This window comes from Paroedura picta, chromosome 2 (assembly GCF_049243985.1).
Source record: "Paroedura picta isolate Pp20150507F chromosome 2, Ppicta_v3.0, whole genome shotgun sequence".
In the NCBI taxonomy this organism is placed as follows: domain Eukaryota; kingdom Metazoa; phylum Chordata; class Lepidosauria; order Squamata; family Gekkonidae; genus Paroedura; species Paroedura picta.
Window position 1 is genome coordinate 106,558,764 of NC_135370.1, and position 24,006 is coordinate 106,582,769.

General features: G+C 41.2%; 1 protein-coding gene across 2 annotated transcripts in view; it reads right to left on the bottom strand.

Moving 5' to 3' along the window:
- The window catches only part of ANO3 (anoctamin 3), a 312,581-nt gene extending 290,016 nt beyond the window's left edge, over positions 1-22,565 (bottom strand). For both annotated transcript variants that reach the window (XM_077321992.1, XM_077321991.1), the window contains exon 1: positions 22,061-22,565. In XM_077321992.1, coding sequence (XP_077178107.1) covers positions 22,061-22,214 — 154 coding nt within the window. In that variant the 5' untranslated portion in view covers positions 22,215-22,565. The remainder of the gene's footprint in view (positions 1-22,060) is intronic.
- Between the last annotated feature and the right edge of the window lie 1,441 nt (positions 22,566-24,006).

Genomic DNA, 24,006 nt, shown 5'->3' on the forward strand with positions numbered 1-24,006 from the left:
ATTTCATGAACACAAATAAAAACAGATTCAAGTGGGTAGCTATGTTGGCCTGAAGAAGCAGAACAAATTTAGAGTCCAGTGGCACCTTTAAGACCAACAAAGTTTTATTCAAGGTATGAGCTTTTGTGTGCAGGCACACTTCCTCAGATACAATACAGTGAAATGGAAGTAATCAGTTCAGATTTATAGATGAAGTGGAAAAGACAGCAATTAGGATTTGTTTGCCTTCATCAAAGACAGAATTACATGGGAAACATTTGCCCATGATAAAAAAAATGCAAATATCTACAGAAAGAAAAAAAACTGGCAAATAGATAAAAAACAATGGACTGAGTGCTTCCATGCGGATATTTTCCACTTTATTCCAGCAGCCACCTAAGACTCCGCAAAGCTGACACTCATATAATCCCAAATTCCAAGGGAGAAAATCCTGCAAGGCACCAGGAATGCCCATTCATCCATCAGCACAATCCCTGCTAGTACAGGAGATTTCATAAGCACAAGAGGACAGTAGTGACAGTAGTACCCTAACTCCCCCCCCCATAACCCACTGTGTCCCTTGGTATGTTAGATTCATGCGCAGAACTCTGAGCATGAGCTTTTTGAAGCCAAAGAAGAGGGAGGGAAGGAATTATCTATGACTCTGAGTGCCTGCCACACATGGAATCCAATCCAATGTATTTGCAATACAAACAATAGCACAGCAGAAAATATAAGTAGCATTAATAGAACAATGATCAGCCTATGAAAATGTAAAACTACCTTATCTTTCTGTAATATATAATCTGTGACTGTTTTTTTCCAAAGTCTCAAGCAGACTTTTTTTGTCTACTTTTAGTTTTGTTTTCACCTGTCATATAGTTCTGGGTCTGTTGACAGCTTTGATGACTTAGTGGTAGAAAGACAGCATATTTTCTGAATAAATGTACAGTTTATGAACAAAATGTGCATATGAATATCCAAGACGCAACTGAGCTTTCCTCCCTATGGATTGCCACTTTATACTGAAAGGTGAGCAACATCCTAGCAGCAGGCTACCGTAAGCAACCATTACTACTGGATTTTGTGATCACCTTATGGGGGACACATTCTTCAGTAGCCATTTGACATTTAAAATACTCATTTCCATGTTTAAATTTGTCTACTGTAACCAGAGATGATGGGGGGGGGGAGTGTATTTCTCTGTGCCCCACTGTATGATTTCAGAATACATGAGCCACACAAATTATGCCTTCAGCAAATAAATCTTGGAGTAGTACAGGATTTCCCAACATGGTGTCCATTGGCCACATGACACTTGTTAAAACTTCCAATTTTGTGTCAAGCTGCAGCAAATTAATATATATATATTTATCATCTAGTGTACACACATAAAATAAAGAACATCAGGGGTTAGAATATCAGACTGTAGAATTTGCAAATTTTTATGAAATATTTAATCTTTTATAAAAATAGATTTTTAAAAGAATTTTAGTATAATATTGTCAATTTCAACTTTAATAATTTGTCATTGTCTCTCTTTTTTTGCTCCCCTTTATAAATTTCAGAAAATAACACCTAGTTGTGAAAAATATATAATACTCTCTGGATGTGAGTTATATATATATTTATTTCTTTGTAACCACAGAGGAAGGCTCTAGAAGCTGAAACTCATCTGGTGGTTTATAAAACATATTCAAAGGGATATTTGTAAATTGTAGAGTCAAAATTATATGTGTGCACATTATAATATTTGTTTAATTTGTGGTAACTTGACCCTTTTGACAAAATTTGGAATATTTTGGGTTGAATTTATTTCTCCTCATTTGTTGTTTACTGCCAATACTTTCTCTGGAGCATGAGAATCTTTTCAGAAAGTGAGTATGGTCTGCATAAGACAGGGTTTGTTCTCGACTGCTCTCATTTAATTGGAAGTGTTTTTCACAGATGCAATAGTAACAGCAGTGACTGGAAGAACAAAATGACCCCAAAATACCAGTCTCCCCCCCCCCTTTATTCCTCCTTCTCTTTCTGCCTTCCTGACCCATTTCTTTTAATTCTCCTATGGTGATTCTTTTGCAAAGTGAGAAGGGAGGTATTATATTTGGCTCCACCTACTATGGCAGCCACTTAGGGCTGACTTTACCTCATATCACAGCCATTATGGGGTAGCGCTTATCTTTGCATCTGAACATGTCAAAGGTCCCCAGAGGCTCAGAATGTCTGGGAGTGGGGACATCCTGAGTAGCAGAATCAGGAGTATAGTTTGTTGCTAATATTGGAATATTCCCTTTGTACCAGTCCTAGAATATTTATGATTGATTTTATGTGCTGCAACAGAGATAGAACACTGGAATATTACACTATACAAGAAAAAATCTGCTAACGATTGCCTTATTTGTTTTACAAGTGACAGATAAGCCCTAGTTTAGATCACAACAACTGGGACTATTCTACTCTCTAGTTATTTATAGCAAACATTCTTTGAGATTTGCATAGCATTTTATAGATATTCAAAGACGGCAAATGTGCAATCTAAGTTAGACCAATAAACAAGAAGTTAAAGAAATGTTAGTGGTTAAGACTGCTGGTCTCTAATCTTTAGTGTTAGGTTTGATTTTCCACTCCTCCACATGCAGTTATCTGGGTGACTTTGGGGCTAGTCACAGTTCTAATGGCAGAAAGTGAAGTGAAGTGAAGTGAAGAGGAACTAAAGAGCCTGTTGATGCGGGTGAAGGAGGAGAGTGCAAAAGTTAGCTTGAAACTCAACATCAAGAAAACAAAGATCATGGCATCTGGCCCTCTCAATTCCTGGCAAATAGATGAGGAAGAAATGGAGATAGTGACAGATTTTATTTTCCTGGGCTCCTGGGCTCCAAGATCACTGCAGATGGGGACTGCAGCAAAGAAATTAAAAGATGCTTGCTCCTGGGGAGGAAAGCTATGGCAAATCTAGACAGCATCCTAAAAAGCAGAGATATCACCCTGCCAACAAAAGTGCATTTAGTCAAGGCTATGGTATTCCCAGTTGCAATGTATGGCTGTGAAAGTAAGACCATAAGGAAGGCTGAGCGTCAAAGAATTGAGGCTTTTGAACTCTGGTGCTGGAGAAGACTCTTGCGAGTCACTTGGACTGCAAGGCGAACAAACCGGTCAGTCCTAGAGGAGATCAGCCCTGACTGCTCCTTTGAAGGCCAGATCCTGAAGATGAAACTCAAATACTTTGGCCACCTCATGAGAAGGAAGGACTCCCTGGAGAAGAGCCTAATGCTGGGAGCGATTGAGGGCAAAAGAAGAAGGGGACGACAGAAAATGAGGTGGCTGGATGGAGTAACTGAAGCAGTAGGTACAAACTTAAATGGACTCTGGGGAATGGTAGAGGACAGGAAGGCCTGGAGGATCATTGTCCATGGGGTCGCGATGGGTCGGACATGACTTCGCACCTAACAACACAGGCCTGTTATAATTGTTCTTAAAGAAAGTTCTGTCAGAACTCTCTCAGGTCCACCTACCTCACGGGGAGAAGAAGGGAAGGAGAGGAAGGGAAGGTGATTGTAAGCCACTCTGAGACTCCTTTGGGTAATGAAGAATGGGGTATAAAAATCAACTCTTCTTGGTGTTTACTTTTTTACTTTTTAAAAAAAGTAAAAAAAAGAAAACGGTTTCTACCTTAATATCACTACACTAGTTTCCTTAAGACCTAAACTGACATTAAGAATTTGGCATTCATATTGCCCTACAGTGCAAGAATGTTTTGGCACTTTGGTGTAATCCCAAGAATATTTTCCTGGGAATACATCTCACTGAATAGACCTGAGAAAGATTCTAATTAGACCTGCTTAATTATTACGCTGTGCCATCAGATGCAAATACAAGTATTTAAAAACCCACTAGATGATAAAGGAGGCCATTCTCTTTAACAAAACAGTTGTTTGCTACCTCAAATTGACATGGTTGTATTGCCAAAGGTTAACAAATCAGTAAATAAATAATATACCTGGCTTTTTCTTTTAAGTAGCTCATTTTGTATGTTCCTGATGACAGATAATAGAAAGCTATCACCACAGGAATGTTTGAAGAGTGATCATAGGATAGAACTAGGACAAGCAATAAAAAAACAAAGAGCAGGTGAAGATGGGGGAAGGGGCTTGTATTTTTGCTGTACTGGTATATTATTCAGGGTATTGTGTAGTATTATCTCTTTCTTTCTTTTGATGAAATGGCATATGCTGCAAAGCCTGTTGTTTATTTTAAAAGTTCCAAGTAAGCCTTTAAGCAATTCACCATTTCCTTCCTTAACAGGTCTGTGTGAACTCTGTGTTCTTTTGAAAATGAATTCTGAAAGGGCAATAGCCTAAAATACATCCATTTCTTCTTTGAGATAAATTAAACTGAAGGACAAGGACAACTGATTCCCAGGCAAGAAAAATATTTCCATGCACACAATAAACACTCATGTGCTTTCCGCCTTTAATGGCCTGAAGAAGAAGAAGAAGAAGAAGAAGAAGAAGAAGAAGAAGAAGAAGAAGAAGAAGAAGAAGAAGAAGAAGAAGAAGAAGAAGAAGAAGAAGAAGAAGAAGAGCAGACACCCTGTGAGGTAGGTGAGGCTGAGAGAGCCCTGATATCACTGCTCGGTCAGAACAGCTTTATCAGTGCTGTGGTGAGCCCAAGGTCACCCAGATGGCTGCATGTGGGGGAGTGCAGAATTGAACCCGGCATCCCACCAAGTCCGCACTCTTAACCATTACACCAAACCTAATTAAAAAGTTAATACTTTTTTGTATATTGTATGAAAATATTTTCTTCCATATTCATTTCATGATTTAATATTTTGGTTAAATAGTGGTTGAAAATGTCAGGTGGTATCCAAATAATTATTACTATTAGATAATAGTAAGCAACAACAATAACAACAACTGCTTCTATTATACTGCTTCTCTCCCATAATGGGCTTGTGATGATTTACAATGTGGTTAATATATATAAATACATAAACTCTTTAATTTATTTAAATTAAGATTAAAATTCTAAAATTCAAAATTAACCATTGATTTAACAACTATCTAAGTACTGCCATATCCTAGCAACCATTTATCATTGCCTGCCCATTGACTATGGCAGGTTACCTCCATCAGTGGCATGGAAAAAAAGAGGGGGCACCTGAGAGGGGTGGAAGGAGGCCCACATTTATTAGATCACTCTGGTCTCAACCACAGACGCGGTGGAAGAGCACCATTTTTCAGGTCCTGTGGTAGCTACATCAAGGCCCTGCTCTCATCTGGCAAATCATTCCACCAGGCTAGAGCCAGGGATGGTTGAGGCCAGGCAGATGTCTTTGGTGTCAGGGACTACCAAAAGATTTGACCCAACTGAACAAAGTACTCTCTGAAGCACAGATATATAGGTCCCATACTGCATAGAGATTTAAAGGTCAATACTGACACCTTGAACTTCTTCTGGACCTTGACTGAAAGCCAATGCAGCTGCCAGAGGGCTGGTCAAATATGCATTCTCCATAGGGTTCTCGTAAGGACGTGGGAGGCTACATTCTGCACCAGCTGTAATTTCTGGATCAGGATCATGGGTAGCACTGCATACAGCAAGTTACAGTAATCTAGCCTGGAGGTGACCATTGCATGGATCACTGTGGCAAGGACTTTCAGAGTCAGGTAGAGAACGAATAGCTTTGCCTGGCATAGATTGACCTTCATGCTGCCCATTTTATTGGAAAAATCTTTCTTACCTTCCCTTTTTTCCTTCACAGCTCCCCCCATGCTACTTCTGACAATTGGGTAACTCTGAGGAATGTGTAAGATAGGAAATCTGTAACTTGAGCAGGAAACTAAAATCAGTGTTCTTCTCTTGTGCACAAGTGCCTTTCATGTGCACAAGGACTCTCTCAGAGCAACTCTAAGAAGAAGCTCTGTTTAGGATAGAACAGCATTTTCCAAAACTGATTCACCTATATGCATTGTCATTTTTCAAAGAAGAACTGCACAGGCAGAAGAAGCTTCTCTGGTTGTATGGTGGAATCCATGGAGCTGGCCCAGTGGATTGGCAGGTTCTTGGTGTGTGTGTAGGGGGGGGGGGAGAATCATGTTTCTTTAATAGAGGCTTAATGGGATGTTAGGTACTTCCAATGCATCAAAGTCATCAGGCACCCATTAAGCCTCTATTAAAAAGGAAGGATATTTTATACCAGGGTTGACAGAAACCTACCAACTACACTGTCAGAGGTACCCCAACCTGAGGTATAAATTGTGTGTAGGTATAATGAAAACAGAACACATTGTTTAATCAATTTACATTTTAAAAATCCTTTTCTGTAGTTTACATAATAAGGCAGAAGTCACCATGACCTGGTTAAAGTAACTTGAAGTAACTAAAAGATTTACTAGGATTTTACCAAGAGTGATCCTTTCACAATTTTCTTTTTGATTTTGGTGACTTTCTTTGCCAAATATAATTGTGCAACTTATTACCAATTTCCACAAAGAAGGAAATGCTTTTGATTGGCAGTGTGGTATATGGCCGATCAAGACAGGAGTCATTTTCTTTGGCATCAAAAAGGCCAAAGCTTTATTAAATCAACATGAACAGTGGGTTGGCCTGGCACCAGGTATAGAGTAAACCCCCATGCAGCTCTCCAGCTGCTAGCATGGGCTCCAGGGGTGCCCTGGGTCCCCCTCCCTCCCATATAGAAAGGTGGGTCCCTTGCCCCTCAATACTTTCCTCTGGGAGGAGGCCAGTTAATTGTTTGCCAGACATCCATCTCATCCCAGGTAGGTAAGTCTGCACTCAGTGTTAGTTGGTCTCTTACTGAGACCCCCTACCCCAGGGTCCCAGTACACAGACTGGTCCCTGATCAAAATAGTCCACCATGTGCCCCTTTATTCCGCAGCTATGACTAATACAATGAACATAAAACAGAACCATAACAACAGGGTAGGTGGGAAGCTATCTTGGTGGCTCACTGTAGCAAAGAGGGCAAGCTCCAGCACATGATGCTTTAAATATGTCCCCTGGAGCCCGCCCCCTATGCTGCCGGCTCCATGTGCCTCCCCATCATGCCTGCGCTCCCGTGTCCCTATTGTCCCACCTACCTGCCATGCCAACTGCATCCTCTGATGACTTGCAGCCGCTTTGAACTCTGTTTTAATATAGGAGGAAATGTTTTAACTCTTTCTTCTTAATGGTGCCATATTCATATGATTCATATTAATCTTCACATTACAAATCTTTATCACAATGTACATATTACAATGCACATAATAACAATAATAAAAATAAAATTGCATAAATATAGATTCATAAGAAGTCTTATTGGAAGGATATTGTTCAGCTCTTAAGGCAAAAAGGTCAATTAAACAAAACCTTTGGGGAGGGGAATAGTAAAACATAATAAAAAGCTTTTACACAACTAAGTGACACCTGTGTTGAAGAACTTCCCAGTCTTTGGTCAATCAAGCTTAGGAATTTCAAATGTTCTTTCACACAAATCTCTGTTGTTCTGCTGGGTTTGTCCATTTTTACTTGGCATTTCAAAATAACCATTTGAGTTATTTACATAACTTGTGATTTGTGGTGTATCTATGACAAAAATGGCCACATTATAAAAATTGTATTCTTCATACATAAAGAAGCTTGTTTTACATTCTAATTCCTAGAAATGTTTCTCTGGAAACTGAACTGCCATTATAATACAACTAGGATTACAAAAGCACATATTCATATTCCAAACAGGGTGATTGTAAAGCAACATGCTTTATTTATTAAGTGACCATCCACCCTATTCATATGGACTTATTAATTTGTTTTCATTTGTCTGTCAAATGGCATTCAAATGTTGGGCAGCTGCTTCCTGCAATCAATTTTAGTGATTGAACTAGTGAAGGGATGAAGCGACTACTCATGTGTTATGTAGGGAAATTATCCTGCAACACTCCCCCCCCCCCATGAGAGCTTGAAAATTCTCTGCTGTCCTAGGTCTTTGCCAGACGAGGCCCTTCTCTGCCTTACTCTTCTTGTGTAATTTATTTTCTGCTGCCAGCCATGCTTTGTCTCCTGCTAAAGGACTAACACTCTAGCACCCTTCACTGCATCGGCATTTAAAGGCTGTGCTCTGTTACCATGTTGCTCACTTCACTCTCGCTAGCTCTGCAGACTTTGGGGATGACGGGATCAGCCACAGGCCTATTTACTTACTTGTCTTTGGTAATGATGAACAAGTGCATTTAATATGGGTCAGTCAGTCAGTAACCTTTTATTGGCATAAAATGTATAAGACATATAAAAATAGGGTTTAAAATTTCAACAAAATAATAAAATGGGGTTACATGACCAAACAGATCTTAAAATGATTAAATAAACTATAAGAGATAAAATACAAGGTAGGCAGCATATTATAAAAGCATCTTAGTTAAAACTCTGACAACTAAAATGGTTACCTCTGGGTCTTTGTCAGAGAGCAGAAATTGCAAGGTCATAGATTTACTTACAGAAGGCTTGTTTCCCAGCAAAGCAACAAAGCTGTCATCCCGACACTGCTCATATAAGGGGCAATCTAACAAAATGTGTGAGACAGAGTCAGGGCAACCAGAACCACACGGACAGAGTCTCGCATGGTATGGGATATGGTGGAATCTTCCCTCTAAGACCTTTGAGGGGAAAGCATTCATTCGTGCGAGGAGAAAAGCTCTTCTCAGGGGTGGGACATCAAGGAGATGCAAATATGTAGGCATAATATTTCTCTGCATAATGATGCCAAAGAATGCTGGTGAGCAGACTCGAGGCTGGGTAGGTATGAGTTCCTGCTGCTCATGGTCTAAAATTCTCTGTTTAATAATCCGGAAGATACATTTATCTTCCAGAGGTAGTAGGGAGTTCAGATCGATGCCAATGGAGACTAATTTTTGTTCAATAGCCTGGAACCATTGAAATTTAAGAGGGTCACTTTTTAGACAAGTTAAAAGGCTGCCAGTTTCTATTCTAAAAAACAGTCTGACCCAAAATTTAAAAGTAGCTATCCAGGCCCTTGTCTCTACCCTAATTTGGCCAAATTCTGCGCAAATGGCATGGTAGGAGACACAGTTGGGAACCCCTGCAATTTGCCTATAGAAAGCAGATTGAACACCCTCAATAGATTTATTAAAGGCAGGAACCCATAAGGGGCATCCAAACAGGAGCTGAGACATTACTTTGGCATTAAAAATTTTAATTGCTGCAGGGATAAATTGGTTACCTTTCGCAGAGAAAAAGAACTGTTTTATCAAAGAAGATGAGGATTTGGCCAGATTGATAGCTCGTTGGCAGTGGGAGCTCCATTTCTGGTTATACTGGAAGGTAACACCTAGATACTTAAATGTTTTGACTTGTTCTATTGAAGTGCCTCCAATAGACCAAGTCATTGCATGCCAGCTCTTAGAGAAAACCAAAACTTTTGTTTTACCATAGTTAATTACTAACTTATTATCTTGGCAATATTGGTAAAAGGTGGATAAGTATCGTTGTAAGCCAACCCTTATATATGAGAGTATTGTAGTATCGTCGGCATACAACAACAAAGGAATATGCTGGGAACCAAGTTTTGGGGGATGACCATTAATTGGTTCCAGTTTTAATGCTAAATCATTAATGAATAAATTGAACAACAAGGGGGCCAGAATACAGCCTTGCTTAACTCCAATGGTCATTGAGATCTTAGAGGTTAAGTCTCCCTTTGAAGAATACCGGACTTGGCAGGAGGTGGACACATAAAGTTTTTTGATGAGAAACACAAGTCTCGGTTCCATACCCATTGATCGCAATTTATTCCAGAGCATATCCCTATCTATCTTATCAAAGGCACTTTTAAGATCTATAAAAGCTGTGTATAGCCTCTTACCATTTTGGGACGTATATTTCTCGGCCAGGCATGAGAGAGTTAAACAATGATCTATAGTAGAGTTACCCTGCAAGAAACCAATCTGTTCAGGACCTCTCTTTGAGAGCGAGCCCAATCAGTTAGGCGCCATTCGAGATGTTTTGCATAAATCTTACCTATAATTGATAATAAACTAATAGGTCTAAAATTATTAGGGTCATTATGGTCACCCTTTTTAAACATGGGAATAATTATTGAATTCAACCAAGAACTTGGGACAATCCCATGTAAGTCAATTAAGGTAAATAAGTTGGCCAATATGGGTACAGAGCTCAGACTGCGAGCATTCAAAATATAAAGAAGTTTAACAGGAAATTCTAAAAATGCACATGTGGACTCGATCAGGGGTTCCCAAAATTTGTGAGCCTGCCGGCATCTTTGGAATGTTGACACAGTTTGGTGGGTGCAACCATGTGGCGGAGAGCAGTTAAGCAGAACTCTAATAATGACTCTTTAACATTTCAGAGAAAAGATTCAAGTGGGTAGCCGTGTTGGTCTGAAGGAGCATAACAAAATCAGAGTCCTTTCCTTGCATATTCACAGCTTACCTTCAGTCACAATGTGAAGATTCTTGTGCTATGGTGGCAGTGCTACCAAAACATTTGTTTAAATGTAGACAGCCAGAAGCCTGCTGGGGAAGAGCCCCACTGTTTCCCCTCCCTTTAAAAAAAATGGCTACCTGAGAATTAATTTCCTAAGTAACCATACACACTCATGCACACACCAACACACTTAAAAAGATATGAGTAAGGAAATTGGGAAGACCTGAAATCCCGTGCTTGGGGACCGGGGGCAAACACAGCTGAGGTCCAAAGAACAGAGTGAAGAGCCAACTAAGCAAGGAGGAAAAAGCTTGCAGAGTGGGGAGGAGTTCTCAACAGGAAACCAGAATTCTGACCAACAGAGATCTAGAGAATAGTTTGCTATGGGATGGGGTCCTTCTTTCATAAACAGAAGATCCCCAGGGTAGGTGAGACTTGAACCATCCGGATCTGGGATTGGATTGAAATAAGAGAGTTTGACCCTCGCCAGCTGGTTTAAAATCAGAGTCCAATAGCCCCTTTAAGACCAACAAAATTTATTCAAGGCATGAGCTTTTGAATGCAAGCATTCTTCCTCAGACTATGAACTGACCATCATGATAGTGGGCTACTGGACTCTGATCTTATTGTGCTACTTCAGACCAACACGACTACCCATTTGAATCTATCCTGGCTGGTTTAAAGTTAACTGTTCTCAAACTGTGATGAAAAAGAAGCAGGAAAAGCCAGAGTGGTTTAAGGATTCATGGGGCTAATAGCACCAGAGCCAGTTTAAGAAATAGTGGGGAGTTATTAATAAAGCTGTGGCCTTGTTTAAGCCAACAAAATGTGTGCACATCTTCCTTAAGCCCAAGGTGTCCTCCTTCAAGTCAACAGAACTCTATCCCTGCTCTGTTCTGCCTAGATTTCCTATAATAAAGTAGTTATGTCAGACTGAAAAAGATTTGTCTGCCTGCTTAATTATTTGTTGTTTTCTGACCAGCTGTCAGACAATAGAACATGAGGCTTCCATTGTTTGCTAAGCATTAGTGTACTCTGCTAACATTAAAGGATTTGCTTACATGCATATTTCCCATCCTAAACCACTATACCATGCTGGCTCTCATTACATGACACTGGCTAAAGGTATACTTTGTTCACACAAACTATGAACTAGACAATGGAGAGGCTTTTATGAGTTCATTATCCCTCTGTCAAAGTGACACAAGTTGACCCAAACCATCTTTATCAAAGAATGTTTAATACATGAAGGAAGATTTATGCATATTTTGGAAGATCAACAAACTAATTCTTGATATTCCAGTTACCTTGTACTACAGGTTGTTTACTCTTTTAGGATGATCAATACATTCCAAAATAAAGAGGCTCTACAATAAGGTGACCAGATTTTAACATTGACTTGGGGGGGGGGGGTTATTGATTTAAAATTTGGTCTATATGGAACAACAAAAAGTTTCATAGAATGCATAGAATGCAAAAATAGTATTGTAATATATATTTTTAATTTCAACATAAGTACAATTTGCCAGGTGCCCCCAGATGTCCCTCCAAAAGTGGGACAATCTGGTCACCTTACTCTACAAGGAAAGCCCTCTATTTCAGCCCTCTCTTTTGGAATCAGTCACCATGTAAGTGACCACATCCTTTCCAATCTGGTCTTGGAATAGGCTTCTCCAAGAGTCTGTCCTTGACATGAAATTCTTTTCCAGACCACATATAGTAAAAGTCTAAAATCAGGTTATATCATAGTGCAGGCCTCTGAGTCTAAATTTTATTTATTTATTTAGATATAGATTTTTATACCGCCCCTCACAAGAGGCCGTCTCGGAGTGGCTCTAATGCTCTTTGATTTATGTCTGGGACAGGCCGAAGTGCTTGCACAATTTGGTATCATAAACCTGGTGACTTTGTCCAAATCAGCTATGAATAATTTCATAGCATTTATCTCAGTACAGATCCACTTGGCTACTGCTAGGGCTACAAACTCTGGGTTAAAAGATTTCTGGAGATTTAGGCACGGCACCTGCAAAGGGACGGGTTTGAGAAGTATGGTATATAATACCGAAGCCCAATCCTCCAGAGGTGCCAATTTTCCCAGGGGAACTGATCTCTGTAGGCGAGAGATCAATAGTCATATTTCCATCCAGGGCAGAGTCTGCACATACTTTGTTTATTCCATTGTCAATCCTGTTGAATTCAGATCGCTTTGAACTCGGGTCTTCTTCTCCCCCCCCCCCCATTGAAACAGGAAAGTCTTCTGCACGTAGTTAGGGAGGCTCAGAAGGTGGGGGGGAGCCAAGCCTCTTTCTTTCTTTTCTTGAAGGGGGGGGGGAAGAGAAATTAGAGGCTTCTCCTTTAAGGCAAGTGTGTCACATGACCAGGTGTAGCCTATCAGAGGTTCTCTACCACGGAGCTTTTTTCCCCAATCTGGATATTGAGGATTAACAGCACTCTGAGATATTGCACAATAAAGGTAGGGTCACTCCAGATCAATCCTTCTTGCTGCAGAAAGAAAATTTAAATCGCCCAAATTCCAAATGGAAATCACATTCTGTGTAGAGGGCAGGGACTGAATCGAACTGGGCTTGGAATAAAAGCTCCGTGCAGTTTACACCCAGGAGATTTCCATGCTCCAGTTGGAGTTGTCAACCCTGCGTACTACATTGATAACATTTAGTTCTATCCTGTTTTTAAATCATACCTTGAAAACAGAACTGATATAAAGTCAAAACAGCAACCAATCTCTCATGTAATGCAAGTTTGTGACCATCTAGCTTAATGCCACCTTCTGCACCCTTCACAAAATGCAGAGAGTTACATTGAAAGGCATGTTCAAGTGCGTAGTTCAATACAGCTGACCTGAGTTGATCTAGTAAGTTTTTGATCTTGCAAAGCAAAGTGGGCACATGATAAACACAGTACTCATTAGCACTGCATTTGTATAAATGTCTAATTCCTTGTTATGTTATGTCAAACTGGATAGAGTTTAATAGCAAAGTGGCATTCATTCTTGAATGTGGAGACTAACAGGCAGCCAAGTTCTATTTTAAAAAAAAATATTTACAGTTTTCCAACATCATTCAGACTCCTCTTTATTTATGATAGTTATGATATTCAGCTTCATACACAGATTTTTTACATTACAAATTTTTGCCAACTCCACAATGGGTTTTCTCTTTCAAGCAGACCCACTAGGAAGTACCATGGGATCAGACTCTGATGTCCAATACTCTTATACATCTTGATCAGATTTATAGAATTCAGAATCTTCTGCTTACAGTTGTCAACCTCCAGTGGAAGCATAGAGATCTCTTGGAACGACAACCAATCTCCAGACTATGAAGATCAGTTCTCTTGGAGGAAATGGCTGCTTTGGAGCATGAACTGTATGGCTGAGATTCCTCCCCTTCTCAAACCCTGCCTTTCCCAGGCACCATCCTCAAATCTCCAGGAATTTCTCACTCCGAATTGGCAACTCTAGTTCCAAGACACACAAATAGATCCAAGCACACAAAATTATGTCCGTTCAGATCTCAACATTGCCATCAATAATGAGTGTTAGTATATTAAAGGATTTCTTTTTGCTCTTTGGTGTATATATGTCTGGAGACTACCCAGTTTAGTTAAGCATACAAGACACAGAGATTTCTGGACCTGGAATTGGCAAACCTACTTCTGCTAGCACATGCCCCCCTTTTTTGTTTCATCTGTGATTCCTTTTACCTACCTAAGCTTTAATTGCTGTTTTGACATTTTTGTATGATATATTAGCTTTGTTATAATTACTTAATAATGTTTTGTTTGTTTTTTAAGGTGTTCTTCAGTTTGTATATTATTTATTAAGCTTATATGCTACTGCTCCCAGAACTGCTGGCATATGGCAGTTTAATCTCTTTGTTGCCTTGGTGGCCCGCTTGAGAGCAGAAAAGCAGAGTATACATTTGGTCAATAAATAAATAGTCATACAGCTTGTGATGGAACAACCCTGTTGTGACTGTAGGCCCTGTCCTGTCCTCCAAGGTGTCTGGACACCAGTGGTCATCTAAAACATATGCTACCCACTTGGCTTTTCTAACACCTGGAAGGGCTTTTTTCTCCCTTTCTCAGTTCAACCACTGCTATTGCTATCAGCTTCTCTCCCTTGCAGACCTAAGGTCTCACCTTGTACCTGTGTCTCTTCCTACTTTGCATCTGGGTACTATGAGGACAGCTTGCTGCTCTTGCACAACATTGGGGGAGTAGCTACTTGCCCTTCACCTTCCTGTGGTACTCTTAAGAATACTGTGTCTGAAATGATGGAAGTCTTTGTGGTACAGAGAACTGTTACCAACAGCTTTAACGAATGAGGCCCTGTGCACTACAGCCAATTCTGACAATCAGCTTTAATGTGCAGGGAGGTAGTCACTTTAAATACTTGCAAGGGAGGGAGGCAGCATATAAATGGATTTGGGCTGTGGGCCTGGCAAGGCAGGGAGGGGGTGTTTTAAAGTTTCAGGGTTCCCTGCACACTACAGCCAACTCTGAAAACTGCCTGACTGTAAGAATCAGCTGTAATATGGGGCAATCTTTTTAAACAGTTCCTCTGTCCCTGCATGTGGTACCATTGGCATTAGACCTGATGGTGACAGCCCTGAGGGTTGTCAACATCAGCTGCAAGGCTGGAGGCTCTGGTCCCTTTAAAGTCTCCTCACCCTTGTCTGCCAAGGCTGGGTGGGGAGGGATCATTTGAAGGCATTGGAGCTGTCACCATCAGCTGCAAGGTGAGGTGGTCTAGTTAGCAGCCCTTTACCTTATCCAGGAAGCTCCTTATCTTCTTCTCTTACATTTTCCCTCCCTCCCAGCATTGAATATTCTAAAGCCTCCAGGTAGGCAGAACTCCTTCTGGAGTCTTTAGAACATTCAATACATAATCAGAAGGACCCAATGCTTTTTGTACTTTATGATGTAATTATATTATTGAAAGAGTCCAGAAAGTCATGTCTCACAGCCTGTCTCACAGCCTGCGATTAAACATCCCAATCTCTCCCAAATTACTTTGAGCAATCTAAGCAACATAACTTAAATTGTGAGCAATTTACAGACTTAAGAAGAAAACCAGAAAAAAATATCACTGACCTGGTAATGTCATCTGACCTTGGACAAAATCATTCAGAATAACAGTTACAGAGTTCAGTGAACAATTCCATCTGCTGAAACTTTCTAAAGGAAATTTGTTTAGTTTATTGTATAGCTCTCTTGTTTCCAGCAGTGACAGTGAATAAAGTGAGAAAGAAACAAACAGAATGCATATGGAAAACTCTTTCTCAAAAGGACTTCACAGTTAGGACTTACATGAAACTATGTCTGTAGGTGTAACATTACAAAATTACAGTCGCTTGTAGGAATCAGCTCTGGGGTAACATCACTCTTATAAAAATATTCTGCCAGTCATCTAGAACAACAAATAGTGGCCGCATCCCAGTGCGACAAGGACCCGGGCAGCGTCAGAGGGCTGCGCCGCAGCCTTTGTGGGGAGGGCGGGGCCGGAGGCCTTAAAAGGCCGGCTCACGAGGCAGCCCGCCTCTTTCCCCGCTTCACAGCCGCCTGGACAGCTTCCCTCCCTATCCCACCCTTGTTCAGTTTGCTAATTTTGTCGCAGTCATACAGCCTGGCGGATATGCCTGGTAGGGAGCCTGTAGAGGGGGAGCCCGTTTGCACACGGGACTCCCCGAGGTAAGGGTTCTCATTAAGGAGATCGGCCAGTAACTGGACGCAGTCACCCGGCTGGGTGGCCAGGGGCCCGGGGCCAAGCGGACAGGGGGCTTCAATGGAGGCGGATGCCCATTGGCCTCTCTGCAGTCGCTTCCCAGGAGTTCCACGGCGGAAGGCGTCCCATCCTCCCGGCTGGGAGTGAGGCGTGGAGCCTGAGCACCGCGGTTCACATTCATGCAGCCGGACAGCTGATGGGGGAAATCAGGCTCCCTTACTGGCACCGGGCCAACCCTCCGGTGGGAGAGGAACATGTTAATAAACGGCTGCGGCCAATTTGTTGCCAAGAACGGGTGCGTGTCGTTACTGGGGGGAAATCGCCACCTGCGAGTCAACAACTTCTTTAGTATCTCGTATGGGCTTCTTAAATCCGAACAGTATGCTGGCCTTTGTTGACATTCCCTCTACATAGCAACAATAAGCCTTTAAAAAGCTGTTAGGAGAGGAAGCCTTTCAAGTATCTTAGGGATTTCCTCTCTCTCCGCATTCCATCCCTTGGCTCTGCTTGTGTCTTTGAATATAGATTCAGGTGGGTGGCCGTGTCTGTCTGAAGCAGCAGAATAAAAAGTAAGTCCAGTGGCATCTTTAAGACCAACAAAGTTTTATTCAAGATTTAAGCTTTTGTGTGTTATATGTCAAGAACTGTGCATGCACACAAAAGCTTAAAACTGTGTTGGTCTTAAAGGTGCCACTGGACTCAAACTTTATTATGTATCTTTGAGTGACCAGTTGCCCTCCCCCACCAAAACAGTATGCAGAGTACCCTGTAGTAAATATATTGCTGTCTGGTTACTTAGTGACTAAGAGACCAAACAACCTTTTGTTGGCACAAGAACAAAAAATGATGAGAAAAAGAGTCAGCCTGAGGCAACCCGCACAGCAATCCTAACCCCTCATCTACAAATATTGGTATATTGCAATTTAATATCTTTTGGTGCATGCTGCATGTTGTGTTTATTATACAGTGTTCTATAGGAAAGGAGGCCTTTGCAGCTCCTTGTCGCTGTCCAGTCATAAATCACCCGATGATATTCCTTTAAATAGAATTTGATTTGTGGCACAACCCCTTATCCCCATCTTAAAAGTAAATAAATAGCTCATTAGTGGGAGGAAGAGCATACAAGAGAAAGAGTGCCTTTGGGAATCATTAAGCTACTATATCCAGCCCAGTTTCCATTTGTTACAGCTATGTGAGGATATAAGTCATGAACCTGAAGGGCAAAGGTCAATGATTCTGCATGTTAGACCGCTATGATCTTTGAAATGCCGACTGGCTACAGGCCACTGCTTATATACTTAAGTTGTTCTTTTGTCTGTGTGTTTTCAAAAGATTAAAGCTATATTCAGAAATGGGGACAAGGATCGCCTAATACCACATAGAGATTCTTCAGAATGACTCCAAATTCTTCTTCTCCCCTCCCCTCCCCTCCCAAATATGCTAGTCAGGAACTGGCAATCATCTGCAAGGCCTGTCATGCGATATCCACTGGGGTCAAATACGGATCTTGTTTTTGAGGGAAATGCGTCTTGTATGTTTGACTAAATTTATTGGTCAGCTAAAACATATAAACTAGAAGACAAAAGAAAGCCTTAAACATATTATTTAACTCTCATTATTGGAGGCGATGTTGAGATCTGAACACACATAATTTTGTATACTTAGATATAATTAAAGAATGCCCTACAGGGGGTATCAGTGAATTGAGCATAATTAGATTTGGAAGTTCTTGATATTTTTCAGACAATCTCCTCCTATATCCCAATTAGCTCATTTGGAGACTTCCTGTTTCTTTGAACACACTTCCTCCCTGCTTGCCTCCAGAACAGACAGAATGAAGACAACAGAGTTAGTTAGGACTCTCTCTCTCCCCTTGTTCTTTAAGCAGCCAGGTGCTTCACCCTCTTGTAAATGGAAACTTTGCTAACACAGTGAACCTAGAATCATGGGAGCTAATCATGGGGAAGGACGTTAGTAGGATATATTGTCACAGAATCCACCTTCCAAAGCAGCCACTTTCTCCAGGGGTACTACTCTCTGTAGCCTGGGGAGCTGTTGTGATTTCAGGAAATCTCCAGACCTCCCCTGGTGGCTGGCAACTGTTTCTGGATACAGAACATGCCTCCCTGCAACTGAGAACAAGATGGGCTAGATTGTTTATGCTTCCTGTACACTTCAGAAGTCTTCCATTGTTCCTGGGCCTTCCTTTGTGGCATATAAAATAAAAAAGTTGGCACATGCAAACTTTATACACGTATAAGATTGCCAGTTTCCCTGGAATTACAACTGTGGTGGGAATGTCACAAGAGATACGAGACTGGGAGGCAACACTGATAACAATATATAGTGTTGCGTTTGATTGTCAAAAGTCTCTGCTGTAAACCATTTAATTTTAAAACAACTTGTACGTGAACAAAGAGAGTGGAGTGCTTCCCCACTCTGTTTCATACATTAAGGCCTCTTGTTACCAAGATATGATGATAACTGAACATTACACTTCCATTTTGCCTCCCAGGTGAAATCAAAATTAAAAACAGCACCAGCTCACTAAGACATCTATAGTAATTCTGCTACCTCTCAGATATAATGAAATAGAAGCCATAGACCTAAGGTCAGAGGCAGCCAATAACATACATTCTGCATTGTAATTCTACCACAATAATCTTGTCAGGTTTTAACTGGGCATAATGTTCCTGGTCAGATATTTATGACAAAATCGGCTTCTAAGTATTGATCTTAATTGTTTCGGTTGTCTTTCTAAAAACAGAAGAGGAAAAAATCCCACAGAAAGAGAAATTGTATTCCATGAATTCAAAACTAGTTTCAAGAGTATTCATGGAGATTTTCATATTTGTTCTGGCCGCGTTTGAGCTTTAATATTTTTATGGTTTGGGAAGGGGCATCTTCTTTGTTTGTTTTTTTAATACTGGGGTAGGATTTACCTCCCCTGATGTGATCACTCTACTTTTGTTTAAAAATAGAGCATGCCCTCCCCAATTTCTCTAGATGTGAAGAGGAGTTTGCCTGCCTTTATTCTCCATTGAGCAGGGTCAGCTTTCTTCCCAGTAATTGTGTGGGGAGAAATGACTAACCCTTCACTTCCAACTCTGATCCAGATTCTTTCCTAGTAAAATTAAAGATGCCAAGCTATCTCTGGTCCTCATTGCTAATCTCTTGTGTCTCCTGTGGTTTAACTTTTTTAAAAAAATTATGCATTTCTATGTACCTCTTTGTTTTGAATTGTGCTTCATATTGACAGAAGGCATTGCTAAGTGTAGAATTTGCCACCCCCAGCCTCTCCTTCTGTAGTACTGTCAAGGTAAGCAAGCAAAATATTTTTGCTGTTGTATTCTAAAATCTATTTAACAAGGCTTAAAAATCTGTCATGTTCCAACCTTTCTTGTACAGGAGGTGGACTCAGGAGAATTAAAGTAGTCTGGCCTCTTCTAGATTAACTTCTGCTACTGGAATGGTCACAGAAATTATCATAATGATTCCTTCCAGTTGGAAGACTTTTTAGCTTTGCTGATGGATAGATCACCTTCTCACATTATTATTTATTATTACATGTAGATAATTCGTATCTGATCATGATCATTTATGATGCATATCATGCACCTGAGCTCTAAACATCAATGTTGAATGGCAAGATAGGAGCATTTCAATTAGCAAACATAATATTAAGCCTTCCCATTCACAGAAGGTCAGTTCAGAACACACAAAGGATAAAAACATGGCCATGATTCACTGGGGCCTGCCATTGACGAGGCAGCAGTGAGGCAAGAGAAGGAGGATACCCAGGAGAGCATGGCCGGGCAGGCTGGCCTGTCATGGCATGGACATGCCATGTCAGGGAGAGAAGGGAGAGGCATGCAGCATCCTTATAGGGCACAGCTCTCCTGCCTGCCCCTCCCATACTTTTTTTTAAATTTGATTTGATTTCTATACCACCCTTCCATATGGCTCAGGGCGGTTTACATACAACATCATAGGGGGATGCATGGAATGAGTCAGCATACAAAATAGTCAATATACAACAATAACAACCCAACAGTGGTTCTAAACAACAACTTCAGTGATCCCAACAATAACAACATAACAAGCTAAACCCCCTAGAGAGGTCAAGTTGCCTCAGGCCATGGAGAGGATTGTCAGAGGTGGGGGGGGGACCTGTGGTCAGTCTCAGGCAAATGCCTGGTGGACGAGCTCCCTTTTGCAGGCCCAGCGGAACTGTGGGAGTTTGGGCAGGGCCCTGATCTCTTCAGGGAGCTCGTTCCACCAGGTGGGGTCAGGATGGAAAAAGATCCGGCCCTCATTGAGGAACGACGTGCTTGTTTGGGGCCAGGGATCACCAGCCAGTTGGCAGTGGTGGAGCGTAATGCTCTTTTGGGGGTATAGGCGGAGAGACGGTCTCTCATATTGAAGGGGTGACAGGAGTTTTATATGGATATAGTTGAGAATTTTGGATGTTTCTCTTGAACTTCTGGTTTGATGTATATCTATTGTCACAGCTGGCAGGGGGCAAGGAGATGGAACCCATCAAAAAAGGGGGGGGGGTCAGGGGAAGAAAGGACACCCCCAGGTGGAAAGGCCTCAAAAGAGAGAGGCAAGAACTGTGAGAAAGGCCAAGCCAGCTGGAAAGGCCCAGAAAAGATACTCTCAGGCCAGGTGCGCTTGGGTGGGCAGAGGGAGGCTTCCTGAGGCAGTCAGGTCCATGACAACGATGAATGCCCAGTGGCAAAGGGGCTGGTGGCTTGGCATGGGTCTCGGTCCAGATCCCCAGGGCGCCACTATGGATTTGCATGGTGTGCAGGCCTCATGGCCTAAAGGAGGTGATGGGCTCCCTCTCTGCTTGTTAGCCAACACTCTGTTAAAATTGTTAAATAAATCTGTGGCCTGTTTGCCAACAAAAAGTTTAAGGTCATCCTTGAGCCAAATAACCTGCAAGCAATTCAACCACAACATAGGCAGATTCTTTGTTATCATCCTTGAGCCAAATAACCTGCAAGCAATTCAGTCACAACATAGGCAGATTCTTTGTTATTCCAATGTTTTTCACCATTTGCTTGTCCTTTGAAAATAATCTTGGCTGCAACAAATCAATTATTCTTATCTTAAGCATTGTTCCAACGGCTTCCAACATCAAAATATGAATGTACTACATAGATGGAAGCAAGCCATTCATTACATGGAAACATATTTTGCTATAATTTGAGCAATTCTTAAAATAATCTACTAAGGCCATTAAGAAAAGCTTATATAATTATGGTAAAAACCATCACCTGGTCAACTAATTGCATTCATTGCATTAGATTATAGTTTGTACTAGATATATATATATTTATTTAAAACATTTTTATGCTAACTTTTCACCCAATCAGGATCCCCAAATAGTGCTGCCAACCTCCAGGTCGGGCCTGAAGACCTCCTGGAATTACCACTGATCTCCAGTCAAGAGAAATTAAATCCCTGGATGCACTGGAGGGTAGACACTATAGTTTATCATGCATAATATTCCTCCCCAGGCTTCAGCCCACCAACTCCAGGAATTTCCCAACCTGGACCTAGAAGCCCTATCTCTAAGACAGAGTACAGAAAAGAATTAACTTTTGAATAATATAAAGCAACATTTTAAACTATAAAATAATTCAAAACATTATTCACTATGTCTGTTGTTCACACAGAGAACGTTCAGTTATACAGAAGTATGGATGCTGAAAGTACCAGGCAGGGGACTCTCAACCAATCAATTTTATCTGCTGTCATCAATATGACTTCGAAAATGGTAACTGTCAAGCCCTATGTGGGTTCTACAAATCATTAGATACAAAATGCTATTAAAGAGAAGGCTAATGTAAATGAAAAGCTTACCACTGGGTAAAGAGACTGAAGAATGAAGGTCACATTTGTACCAGTCCACATACGAATTGCTGAATTTGGTCTCACTAGCATCTGGGTAAGAACCTCCTTTGTCATCCTCGCCTTCTGGAGAGAGAGCTTCCAGCTCTAGTTTCTCAACAGGCATTGCAACAAAAAAAATCTTTTTGCTTAAAAGTTTCAAATATAAACTGATAAAAGATGAAATGACACCAGCTAAATCCAGTTTGGCTGCTGAACAATGACTTGGAATCAAAACATTCCTTGATCAAATCAGAAAAAGTGACAATTGTTTATATAAAATAAGAGTCACTATTTCCAGTTAAGTGGGTACAAGCTAAGGTACATTTTTAGGACTTCCCAGTTTTCTCTCAGGATTAAAAAAAAAGTTCTTCTTCCTTTAAAAAGTTCTCTTGTGGTTGAGTGAAAGCAATATTATGGTATTTCTGTACAGCTGCCTAGGAGATAAACAGAATAAATGGAGATATGTGTATGCCTTCTAAGTTCTTCTCTTAATAACTTTGTTCTAGCAGCAATAATTCACATTTCAGTTCACATTTGTTGAACTGGGAGGGGCATAGCAACACCAATGAAAACAGAGATTCTACATGGCAGCAGGCAGCTAAGAGTGGAAGTTAATTATACCAGAAGTCTCAGATCTTCTGATCTGGGAGATGTGAAGCAAGGTACCTAAAATCAAGTGCTATTCAGACTGATAATCACCTACAGAATTCATACAGAAAGTACTAGTGGTTTTCAGCAGGCTGGTGATATAAAGTTGACTATTTCTGGTAGTCATAGTTGCAACAACATCCATATCTTAAAGTTGTAAAGGAGAATTTGGCTGATTTCATCCCAGCATGGTTTATTTGATTTCTCTGCTAGAATCACTGGTTTTCCTTTCAGATTTAAAAAGCAAAATTGCTTAACAGTTAAAGCACAGTTAATCTGTATTAAGTGATCCTAAATATGCATTTTTACTTATGAATAGAAAAACCAGCCAAATATCCACTTATTCTAACAACCATTAGATACTGTACAGTTCTCTGGAAATTTATAAGTAATTCTTTGTGAATCTGTCTGTCTCCTGTCCACTCCTGAAATAGGAGCTGCATTTTAAGAAGGCATTCATAATATTCCTTCTTCCCTTCTACATCTGTATATGTGTAGACTTGGAGTATAAACTATCAAAGCAGCTTAGATCCAACTAAATAGTGTTGAGAGTGGCATCTGCTGGCAATGTTGGGAAGCTCCAAAGACAACATCTGTAATTTAACAACTGCTTTTTTGTCTGTTCTTAATTAAGCATAAGAACTGTTCTCATAGGGCTATACACTGTTAAAAGAGTGAAAGACAGTTCAAAATTCCTATCAAGAAAATAAGCAGAGGTTCCCCCTCCCCTGTTCCAAATATCTTTAACCGCTCGTGCGGTTAAATAAAAGGGTAAGGCCACCTGGGGAGGAGTTAGGGCGGGCCCTGTCCAGGATAAAAACTCAGAGGGCCCAATCAGGAGCCATGAAGCAGCTCCTGATTGGGCCCTCCGAGTGTCCATCCAGGGCCAAGCAGCCAATGGGGAGGCATGCGAAGCGCCTTCCTATTGGCCCCTCACCAGGACAGACCAAAATTCCATTCACCCTGCCCAGTCTGGCTGCCAGTCTGCTCCTGACCACCGCAGGGAGAGGAGGTCAGCAGGGCTGCCAAGGGGGATGAGAACAGAGGCTTGGACAGGTTGCGCCAGCCCTTTTTACCCCAAGGTTGTCCTAACTGTCATGTCCAACTGTAAATTGCCTCAGAACCCTGACAGAGCTGGCAGGAGGCTGCAGAGTGCTCCCCCCTCCCCCCTTCAGGCCTGCTGCAAAGGAGCCTCTAACAAGCCCTGACTGATGGGAAGGTGTTTCCAAGAGCAACGCAGAGGAGACTGAGGGCCTTCCTTTTGAGGG